The sequence below is a fragment of the Pterocles gutturalis genome, unplaced genomic scaffold, assembly GCF_000699245.1.
Source record: "Pterocles gutturalis isolate BGI_N339 unplaced genomic scaffold, ASM69924v1 scaffold7739, whole genome shotgun sequence".
Lineage (NCBI taxonomy): Eukaryota > Metazoa > Chordata > Aves > Pterocliformes > Pteroclidae > Pterocles > Pterocles gutturalis.
In genome coordinates, this window is record NW_010133176.1 from 39,638 (window position 1) to 51,910 (window position 12,273).

The window sequence follows — 12,273 nt, forward strand, 5'->3', positions numbered from 1 at the left end:
AAATAAGCTGCCTAATTAAGTTTTGGTTGTCTTTTTGGGGGGCACAGTAAATGCAGAAGAACCATACAATGAAATTGCAGTCATTTTTCTCCTTCTGACAAATTCTGCCAGTTCTCTTTCTGCCAGCCATGCTGTTTTTTTTTTCTTTTGCATAGGAGGAAACATCACAGGGGTTTTTTTGATCCTAAGTAAAAGAGTAAAAACTTCAGATTCATTGGGGTACAGTGACCTGTAAATCAACTTCATTAATTTGCAAGTGCAAGAATTACACTTATGATTTCTGCAAGGTATTTTCCTTTTTGTAATCACAAAACTATTTTGAAAATGTATTTTTTCCCTCCCTGACTCTGCAGGGGACAGCTAGAGTTGTTGAAACATACCATTCCTTTTTACACCACTGGATTCACCTAAAAAGTAAGTTTTTATCTCTTTGGTTTAGGTCAGTTACCACACTGGAGGGATGTGTTTTGCTATGTCAAGGTCAGTATTCCAACAGCAGGTGCATTGAGCTGTCAGCAGCAGGAAAATCTGTGCGGTATTTCAAAAGTGAACAGAAAAGCATTAAGAAATAACTGGGACAGAACTGGAAGACTCAAAAATACTCTAAGATGAGGAAAAAGGTAAGAGACAGAGAAATCATAACTATTTGAAGTATTTACTACTGCACAAATTTTTGGTGAAGTCAAATCAATATGTACATGGGTGTAGTAGCTACTTCTCTGCTGGAAGTTTCAGATGTAAAGCGCATGCAAAAGTGATTTTCAGAATACAGTTTACTACTTTTGAAAGTGTTTTTCTAGTCACTGTTAAGTAGTGTTTAGGGACTGATACTCTCTTAAAAACAAACAGACCAAAGGATTTTTTTTCTTTTTTCTTCATTTTGGAAAGAATGCATTAGGAATAACAAATAACAGTAGTTGTTATTATTATTATTATCATTATTATTGTTATTATTATATTATAATGTCAGCCTTTTGCAATATAGTTAAGTATTTGTAAACCAGACATTAAAAATAAACAAAAAAACAATGTCCTGTACCTTCTGCAATTCATCAAAAATATAAGATAGAGTCCTGGGAACGATGCCTCGATCACTGTAACGTTCTGCTCCTCCTGTGATGGTAAAAGTTTTGCCGCTACCTGTCTGACCATATGCAAAGATAGTACCATTATATCCTGCCAACACACTATAGAATAAAAAAAAATGGGGAGAGAATTAATATATAAGGCATATTTTCCATGATCAACTTTATACAGAGCCAAAATGTAATTAACATGAATTCTTAATTACATTGCAGCTGTCTTCAGTAATACAAGGATACACTTCAAGACATGCATTCTAGATTCAATGGAATTTAAACATCTAGAACCGAAGGACTTTTTGAAGTCTCGACTTACTACAATATTCAATATCATCATTAGTTAATCATATTTATTACTATTTACATTACCTTTGTATACTTTTTCTTTGGCTGATTTTTTTTTTTGCCAGGATGATATTTAGTCTTTTAAAAGACTGTAGATGTCAAGAATTGCAACCAATAATACATTACACCTAAAAAATCTAGAAGTATTTCACATTTGACTGCGTTAATTGCAACCACAAAAGACTGTATCGTGGTTAGAAACTCATGTAAGTATACAGTTATACTAGTGGTCTTTTTTTATTCCAAGAATACTACTACAGTAAACTACCAAAGTACTCCTAGCTTGGATAAGGGTATGCAGGAGAAACTGTGCTTATATCAGTGTAGTAAAATTTTAATTTACTATTAAAACAGACAAAACCACATTGGGAAAAGCAAACTTTCTGTTAGAATTGTGTCTGTACAAGAAGCTGCTGCGGAACAGCAATAGTAGCTATGCAATGGTGGAGCTTGAAATGACACTCAGACTCAATAATCTTTTTCACATCTCTTACTTTTTCTTGCAGAAGTGCCCAACAAGAGTCTAATTTCTCTAATTGCTTTTAATGCAATGAACAAAAAGCAGTCTCCTAAATCATGGTGATCTAAATTCCACTCCTGATAAGTCAGTACAAGTTGAAGGAACTATTTTCACACACAAATATAGCAGTTTTTTTCTTATTAACACATGGCAAAATTTCTTGCACTATTTGTGGAGACAGAGTCATATTATTTTCGAATGAGACCCCTTTGATGGTCTGGCATCTGAAATATAAATACAACATTTCATTTTTCCCTTGACAATAAAAGTAAAATTTCGGGTATCCACTGTTTAAAATTTCTATTGATACTCACTGTTGACTATCACGTATTTCCTTTGTACAGCTCTGTCTCAAAAGACAAAAATACTAAAAATCTATTTCCAGATTTCTAATTCCATTTCTTATTAACCATTATGAACTGCCCTGAACTTGAAGAATATTTTAAGGGCTCTAAGATTTTATGCTTCACACTGGCCGGCCATAAACAATGATGTAAAAATGATGGAGGATACAATTATTTTAAATTTTCACTTGTCTGTACAAGCAAACAACAACTGAATAAAATGATCAAAAACTATTAGAGTCTCTAATTAAATAATGATTAAATCAGTTACTGACTGTAATATTCAGATGGCAAATCAAACCAGAACTCGTAAGAGTCTATAGTTGACAGGATACATAATAAAGAAATCAGATTAGACTGTCAAGCTTTTTTCTTTCCTTTCAACAGCTGTCAATTACAAAAAGTTTCTTGGATCCATCCATCAAAATTGTTCTACCACAATTCCAACATATCCTGACAAAATATATGAAGTGAGTATTTGAAAACAAATAAAGTTATCAAGAAAAAATTATTTTTGTGATATAACTTATCAGAAGCAAAATGTACTTAGATTTAATTTACTATGCTTAAGAACCTACTAGTTTTGCTCAAGAAAAAGAAAAGCTAAAATTACTCTTGTGCATTTTGTTTATTGAAAAAGTGATAAATAAGCTAAGATTGTAAAAAATAAAAAGGGAGCAAACAGCTCTTGCATAAGAGGAAAAGAACAATGTATAGATAGCTGTTGGTCTGGCGCCACAAGAGATGCAGTGGTTCTCCAACTTATTAAAGTTTATTTAAAGGCCTGAGCAGTTGCCAAATTGCATATTTTAATCCATTACAGTAGGATGTCAGAGACAGAACCAGAAACATGTTGAAAGGAACTACAGTGAACATCTGCTCCCAAAGACCAAAACGCCCAGAGACAGAGTGTACACAGATTTTAGATTCCAGATGTTAAAAATCAAAACAATTATTATTATAAAACACCTCATGTATCTATCCTAGGAATTTCTAGTGCCCGCTGTCACAGTATCTGAACGCTGAAGCTGGTAATGAGCTGTCAGAAGGTAGGGGTTATTGAAAGAAGCTCTGAGATGGCAGGTTCAAAACAAGCAAGGGGAAACAATTCTTCATGCAAAATGTAGTTAAGCTGTGAAACTCCTTGCAATGGGATGTTTTGGATGCTAAGAGTTCACACAGGCTTCAGTGGAGACTGGACTAATTAATGGAAAAAAAAAAACCCCAAAACCTCTCTTAGGGCTACTAAACACAGAAAAATCTTAGAATCATAGAATCATGAAGGTTGGAAAAGACCTCAAGGATCATCAAGTCCAACCATCAACCCAGCCCCACCCAACCCACTAACCCATGTCCCCCAGCACCACATCTACACGTTTCTTGACCCCCTCCAGGGATGGTGACTCCACCACTGCCCTGGGCAGCCTGTTCCAATGCCTCATCACTCTTGCAGTGAAGAATTTTTTCTAATATTCCTCTATGCTTAAGATCCTACTAATTTTGCTCAAGAAAAATAAAAGCTAAAATTACTCTTGTGCATTCTGTTTATTGAAAAAGTGATAAATAAATGGAGTTTTTAAAAAATACAAAAGGAAGTAGCTCTACATGCTTATACTGCTTTGGTTTTTGCTTTTTTTACCCCCCTGAGCAATGACTGGCAGCCCCTGTGAGAGATAGCATGCTGGACTAGATGGAACTTTGGTCTGACCGAATGCAGTTGCTCTTCTGTTTTTATATTTCTGCCCTTTGGTTCTTCCTAGACCTATCATTTTGGGCTGGTAAGTTTTCTTACTCCTCCTCTTTAAAGTTGTTCAAGGTACATATATTTTCAGCTACAGTGCCACGGCTCCTGCAGAAAGGTGAGGTTTGCGATGTGTCTAAACAAGTGGTAAAGGGTATGGCTGCAAACTATTAACTTTAGAAAAAGCTGTTGATTAGTGTCACCAGACCTGTAAGATGAAATGTCACAGACCATACGCTGTCAAAGGTACAAAAGTCAATGAGTTTTCTTGGTGTTATTTGATTCATATATTTCTTATATTTATTGCAATGTAATTATAAGTAATATTAATATTTATAGTGCTGCCATGCTAAATGCTGGTTATGATTCCACAGCTGAGTTCCACTTTAAAAACCAAGATGAAAGTCAAACTTCTTTTTTATATATGTATGTATAACTATATATATAATTGCATCCTGTCTGTATTTACAGCACTCATTTCTTTCACTCAGAGTATATTAAAACTAACAACCAACCCAATTTAAGAGAAGCCTGCTTGAGGTGCTAAAGCACAGCCCCATGAAGATAGAATGGAGAATAAATTTCCTTTCTAAATTTCAGAAGAAAACCACCTTTATAAAAGACAAGGCACTAGAACTTAAAGCAGGACTGATGGAGTTCCTTTGGGTTAGAAGCAAGCTGAAGACTATAACCTCACCTCCCGAAAAGAGTGAATGGGAAGATACACTGGAAAGCCTCTACTGTAACAGCTTGTTCACAAATAATTAAACTTATGAACTAAACAGAACTAAAGCTTACATGTACGTATATATGTTTATGAAAGAACACATTTCAAAACTGAAGACGTAACCACCAATCTGGGCATAATATTCTGAATATTACTCAATGTCAGTTTTGAAGGTCTGTATGTGATAAAGTCTACATGGATTAAGTCATATAAAATCCATGCCTGATGTTACTAATTCACACTTCTTTTAAGGAATTTCTCTTGGAATCAGTGGGAATACAGGATGTTTTAGCAATGAGATTTGTGGAGAAACTATTATCATAGCAAATACTTGCTAAAGATATATTTTACTCTTTTTCCACTTCCAAGAACTTCAAGTAAAAAATAAATACCAAACTTTATCGATCGAATTTTAGTTCATTGTCCCAAGGAGTTTTACACTGAAGTGGTAGCAACACATGTAGGTGGACCAATATATAATCAGTCAATAAATTAAACCAATACATATTTACTAAATACTCAAGAAGTTTAAGATATATACTTAGTGTTTTCAACCCAAGATGCACAATCCCTTTAAAAAAATCCTCATAACCCTTTAGCCACCCATAAAATGTTATTTAAAAACAACAACAAAACTACACTGCAGAATTACACTTGCCTAAGTGAAGGGTCTCTCAGATGCTAAGAGTTAGTATGGTGAGTAGAAAATATACACATTCTCTCTCTGATTGCAAAATCTAATTACAACAGGTACCTTGTCAACACCAATTAGAGAGGACAAGAGAGTGTATTTTCTAAACAGTGTCCACCAAAAAGATCCTTGAAGATTCTCATCTGCAAATTAAAGCTGTCCCTAACAGCAGAGGAACCGATTCTCTGCTGGGAAAGGCAGAAGAGAACCAGCAGCTCTTTTCTGCCAATTCTGTAAAAATCTACTTTGCAAGATGTCAGTTCACCCAGGCAAAGTCTGCATCTTTGCTCTTCAGATTATCTGAACAAAAATCCCAAACCTGTGTCAAACTTAGTTTTTGAAAGTACACAGGTTGACACGGTTACTGATGGTAGTCTTACGAAGATTTCAAAATACGCATATATAAAAATTATACACTAAAAGGATACTTTCAGTCATGCCCCCTTGGTGCTATCAGAATATCCAGAACTTTTCTTTCTTTTTTCTCCCAGGAAACGGAGTTTTGGCATGGTTAAGGAGACACTTTGTTGAATAAATTGTCTCTTTACTACTTCAAACAAAACACATCAAAGACACATAATCCAAGGAGAGGCTTTGCTGAAAAGATCTTTCATGAACCTATCCAATGTTGTATAGCTCCCTGTTCATAAGTTCATGGACTACTTCCAGACAGATTAGCTAAACTGTTGCTGAAGAAATCTGTCTCCGGTATATTTTAGCAAAGTTACTCCTCTTATGATTGTCAGAGTTTCTGGAGGGCCTTCTTTTTTTTTTTGGGGTTTTTTTTTTGTTTTGTTTTTTGTTTTTTTTTAATAATACCAAGATCAGAACTACAAAGCCTACCACAGACAAAAAAAAAAGTTTTCTAAAATATGACTAAAATTTGTCCAAATTTGTACATTTGTTTCACTGTGTTTGGAAATTCAGAGAGTTCATTTTCCTTACATGCTAAAACATGCAAGCACATATTTATAACACTTTGTGATAGGCTTCGCTTTTATAAAAAGAAGAGAAAGTGCTGTTCATCACAAGCAACATAAAGCAATTTTTATATAGTAAAAATGCATATCGATTTTACCAACAAAAATATTTAGTGTTAGCTTTAAGCCAAACAAAGACAGAAAAATCTATATAAAAAAAATCAGTTTCTAACAAATAATTGGTTGTTTCAGCTTTGGTTCTACTGCTTTACAGTCATGTATGCCACGTTCCTATCTGGAAAATATCTGCACTTAACATGCTGGCAAAGCATGAGAGCCTACAAAGTCCTTGACTGTCCTGGCAGCAACTATAAACACCAGTATGTTATCAGACTTTTTCTCAGCACTGCTGAGAAAAACAAGCAGCTCTGTTTACTAAAGTTGGTATCATTAAACAACCTAAAATTATACAACAAAGGGTTCCCTTGGTGGAAGTCAGAATCAGACAGAGGAGGAAAAAAAAAAAAAAAGGAGACAGTCATAAACCAACACAATAATGGTAACAATAGCTTATATCAATCTTAATGAAATAATAACATTAATTGCAGGCAAACAACTCCTAATCTCTGAATAAGTATTGTTTTATTGCAGTCCTAAATCTTCTTTATCCTTTTATTCTGCAGTATATTTTCTAATGTAATTATATACCCGCTAATCTTAACACAGAAAAAGGTTAGAAAAAGGTTAGAGCTGTTGAAGAATTGAATGCTTCTTTTCTGGTTAACCATTGAAGAAATATTGCTGGTTTTTAGAAACACAACAGCTTGTGGTTGACCTTACAAAGCTAACCAGCAACATTTTTTAAACACAGAGAAAGTACTGAATACATCCTCTATATTGCATACAACTGAGAGCACACCTTTTCCAAGTGAGAGATTGGAAGAAAGAGATTAATTTGATCACACAGCTATATAATCCTAACCACATATTAGGACAGCAACATAATTCAGAATGATGTGATGGGACAAACCAAAAATTTTCATTTTATCCCCAAACTATGATACAGACTACCAAGAAATCCCCCACAATGACAATCTTTGAGACAGAAATTACAATACTTCCAGTAAAAGGAGCAAGCTGAAGCAACGTTCCTTAATTAGCCCACTTTCAGCACAACCTTAAAACTGCTTCAAACCCCAAGTACTGCTACACAAAAGCTTACATAGATGCTTGCTCATGAAAATAAGTTTTGGCTTTATGAAAAATAAATTATAAGATGCTTTCTCTTATGCCCTTTAAACTTTGGGAAACTTGACCAAAAAAAAATTAATCATTCACTAAAATAGCAAGAGTTCAATATTTTAAATTTTCCCTTATCAGTGGGAAGACAGTCATAAAAAAAATCCTGTGTTCAGAGGAAAAAAATTGTTAATTAGAAATGGTCATCACAAGTAAGGACTTAGCCAGTTAACACTGATGAAGAATAAGTAAATGCTATAATGCAGCTGCAACTATGACGGTCTAAAAGTATAAGAAAAATCAGGTATTTGGAGAGAGGCAGCATCTTTTATTAGACTTGCTAATATAATTGGGGGAAAACAAGATGAGGCTCAGGGCTTCAGTGTATTGTTGGTTTTCCGGTTACGTTAGGAAGACCCAGCCTCTTCCTCTGCAATCTTGCTAAGCAAAAGCTGTCAGTATAAATTCGCATCAGTTACCAGGCACAGGACAATTCTTTCCAGTACGGCCTCATGTATGAATGCAGTTAAAGAAGAGCAAGGCCGTGTGGTTTTTTCCCCTCAGATTTTCTTACTCAGTTATCAGTTAACTTGCACTTTCTAACGTACTCATAATTAGTGGCACTTTAAAAACACGTACAGTGAAAATTTAACTTTTCCTTTAAAAATTCATTTTCGATCCCTGTGTAAATAAAGAGCTGTTACAGAGTTGTGCGCTGGCATTTGCAGTCACCCAACTGAGTTGCCTCATGCCTGAAAGATGGCTAATTCCTAAATAAAGGGTGTGATACAGAAATCTAACTCATGCAAGAAATTCCAATTAAATTGACAGATACGTTATGTTTACAACTGCTTAACATTCCTCAAGTGAGAGCTAGACAATTTATGGGTAGTTACTACAGTTTAAAATATCATTCAGTACTTTGTCCTTGAATATCTGAGACAATATAAATAGTGGTATAAAGCCCAGTGACAGGAGACAGAGGTTGAAAGCAGACTGAGGTTGTTTTATTGTGGTTGGTTTTTCTGACTACATTTTGGTTTAATTTCCAGTGAAGATCATTTGTTCTATTTAAAGTTTATGGACACAGAACTTTTCATTTGTTTCTGTGCTCATTGTTAATGGGACTTTAGGCAGGCTTGTGTCTAAGTATAACAAAGAACTCCATTTCCTCTGCTGTTACATCATTTTTGCATGAGTTGGGTGTCCAGTTTTGGACTCCCCAGGAGAAGAAAGATGCTATAAGGAGACTGGAGTGAGTCTGACAGAACCAAGTTAATTCTGACTGGAGCACATCACACACAAGAGGGAGCCAAGGGAACTGTTTTCTGTCAACGTGGAGAAGAGGAAGGTACACATGTACCTAATTAGCACCTTCCATTATGCAATGGATCATTAGAGATGGACTCAGACTCTTCTCAGAGGCTTACAGTGGTAGGACAAGAGGCAGTGGTCACAAGTTGCAAGAGGGGAAATTCCAAGTGTGTACAAGGAAAACGTTCTTCACAATGAGAGTAGTTAAGCCCTGGAACAGCCTAGATGGGCTGTGGGAGTCCCATTTTGGACATTTTCAAAGCTCTACTGGACAAGGGCCTGAGCAACCCAATCTAACCTTGAAGCTAGACCTGCTTTGCTCAGCAGCTTGGAGCAGAGGACCTACAGAGGTCCCTTCTAACCTAATCTAATTCATTAGGAGTAGGCATAATTCACATAGGATCATCAGCAGAAGAAATAAAAAGTAAACAGTCCTTATCAATCTCTGAAAACATTCTACTGCTACAAATTCTGCTCTATTTCACATTAGTTTCAACACACCAGTTGTATAACCACCAATATGATGCCAGTAAAGTCAGTGTGCTCCGAGTCCTTTTGTGTGACTCCAAACTTCACTATTAAAAGGTGAAAAAATAGTAACAACCTTATTCTGAAGTTTTTGATATTGGCAGGTAGTACAGACAAACGTAGAAACCTTGTCTCAGCAATTGGTAAATGAAGCCTATCCAGAACACCAAAAGCCAGCACAGCAACCATGAATATGAAGTCTAAGCAAAAAGATTTGCTTGCTCTGACACTTAATTCCTACTGCAAGACATACTTAGTCTTCAAAAGAATTAAAAAGATGCACATGCATTTAAGCCATCTGTAATTTTTATTATTGTTTTGTTTTAAAATTAAAAAGTTCAAAGTGAAAGGTTTTTACTCAGTTTATAATATGAATAAATAAAACATGTCTAAATGTTTTAAAGAAACAATTTCATCTTTAAAAATTAATTACTTTGATTTTGCTAGTTTATTTCAGATTCATATTATTATCTTAACCTGAGTTATGACATCTTCATTTTAAGTCACTGGTCACATAGAGGCTGTGGTTGGAACAAATATTCAATAAGTATTAAAATACTAGACTAATGAAAAAAGCAGAAAACACCAATATCTTTGATGTTGGGATACTGTCAGCTCTCTCCTCATCTTGGTTCTTGCCAATCTGAAATATTTTACCAACGTCCCTCACTTTCCTTCTTTCTGCCTCAGAAAACCTCAATTCATAGTTATTCTATTAAAAAAAACCAAACAAACCAGCACAGTCCTGGCAAAACCAGGCCCCAGACATGATATTTAAAATAAAAAGAAGGAAGAACTTCTTTTGCAGGATCTGGAAAACAAGTTTTCAGGGAGGATTTGTCTTTACAGAGGCTCAGTATTGAGGTATCTTCCATCACTTGGAGCTCAGATTAAAGTTTCTTTTAATTAAAATAAACAAAGTATCTCAGTAGGACATTTTTTTCTTTATGCCTTTGCCAGATTTATGGAACAAATCTAATTTCTTAGTGCCTCATCTTTCAAAAACAATAACAATTTCCAAATTTGCATGGAACCTTGTCTTTGAGAGCTTAGTGCAAGCAAGTTTCCTTAGAAATTTCGAAGGGGCTTTCCTTTAGGAAAAAACAAGGTGTAATATAATTTCTTATCTTAACTAAAATATCTAAATATATTTAGACTTCCACCATAAGCACTGCAGAAAATAAGTGACACAAAGATACTCTGAATCAAAGCTATAATGAGCAGCCTTCTTGAACAATTCGAAACTGTGCAATTTAGGTCAAAATAAACATGAGCAACTAATAATCATCTGAGATGGAACATTAATGAAGCTTTTCACTTTTTATTGCCTCATAATTTTACACATTCTAAGGAAGAACTGCTAGCATGACTGCTCCAGTTTCTCCATTTAGAGGAAATTTTAAGCTACATTTGTTTCAAGCGGACATACAAAAAAAATAAATGTCCTTTATATAGATTCTATAGGTCTTTCGGACCCAAATCACCCCCATTAGCCATAATACAGCTGTGACACAAAGCTGCCTGCAGGTGAGCCAAGCCAGTGGCACAAATATGGATAATTGTTCATACAAGCCTCTCATTTCACTAGTTAACAAGGACTACCTTCTACAAAATCCATGTGCTTACATGCCTGATACTTCCATTTTAACAAAATTCCAGGAAAAAAAACCCTCTACTACCAGGGCATAGTTGTTCTACCAGGGATTCTTCATTTTAATCATATTAGCATGAAGATTTAACAAGTCTTTCCAGGAAGGCCAGCTCTGATCATGGTAGCAAATATTGTATCATGCTGATGATCCTAAGAGATTTTAATCTGGTTGGGGAGTCACTGTGCCAAGACTATAAAAAGCAAGAAATTGAATTGTATCAATTCAAAGCATTTTAAGTAGCAATAAAAAAGGATTGAATGATTGAGTTGACATTGATATTGACATCGCAGTACCAGAACTGTACAAGTCTTCATTGAGTTCACTGTGTTGGAAACAATCTTTCCTATCATGGCACGCAGCCACCTGCTGTACCAGTCAAAAATATCTACAAATCCAGAGGCAACACGCTGCAGTTCCACTAAGTGAGCCTAAAAAGAAAGGAGAAGCAAAGGGGAAGGGAATGGGGGTAGAAAAGGTGGAGAAACAGCTTTCTATACGTGACACGTGTTCCAAGATTTCTGGAGTGCCCAGGTAAGATGAATCCAAACAAGAATGAAAGTTTAGTGCATCTTCTAAGGAATTTAATTCAGATTATTTCCTCACCAAAGCAGAGACACAGGTAAGGAACCTGTACCTGCTTTATTTGACCCCTCAAAAGGATGAGTTCTCTACACTTCTTTGGAGGTGTAGTTTCTTTACAGTGGAAAATAGCTATTAATAAGGTATTTTGAGATGAAAAACAACAAATAAGGGATTTAATGGTGAATTCTGGCTATTACATAATGAGTAAATAATCATGACTGACTTTTCTGTTCTCCTGTCACATATATTTTCTGTTGCTGTATTTTGAAATTTCCTGAAGACAGTTTATAGAACTAATTTTATTAAAACTATTTTAAACATCTAACATGTTGTACAAGTACACAGTTAAATACTAAAAAAAAAAATCTTATATTTCAAATTATATAGAAGTAAAAATAAAGTGAGCTAAAAAAATAAGCTGGAATTCCAATTGCACAATAACGATCTTTTCCCCAAAAGCTAAACATTTGCACGAAGCCAAAGTTTGCATAATAACATCATACAAGAATTGAAATCAAGGAGGTTATGAAAGACACACAACAAAGTTAAAAAGGTATGTCTTTCCATATGTAAAATCAAATTATTTTT

General features: G+C 34.9%; 1 protein-coding gene across 1 annotated transcript in view; it reads right to left on the reverse strand.

Moving 5' to 3' along the window:
- LOC104467373 (kinesin-like protein KIF6) overlaps nt 1–12,273 on the reverse strand; it is a gene marked incomplete at its 5' end in the record, with an annotated part of 48,710 nt that overhangs the window by 28,312 nt on the left and 8,125 nt on the right. Inside the window, one exon of the mRNA XM_010081130.1 lies at nt 1,040–1,187. Coding sequence (XP_010079432.1) covers nt 1,040–1,187 — 148 coding nt within the window. The remainder of the gene's footprint in view (nt 1–1,039; nt 1,188–12,273) is intronic.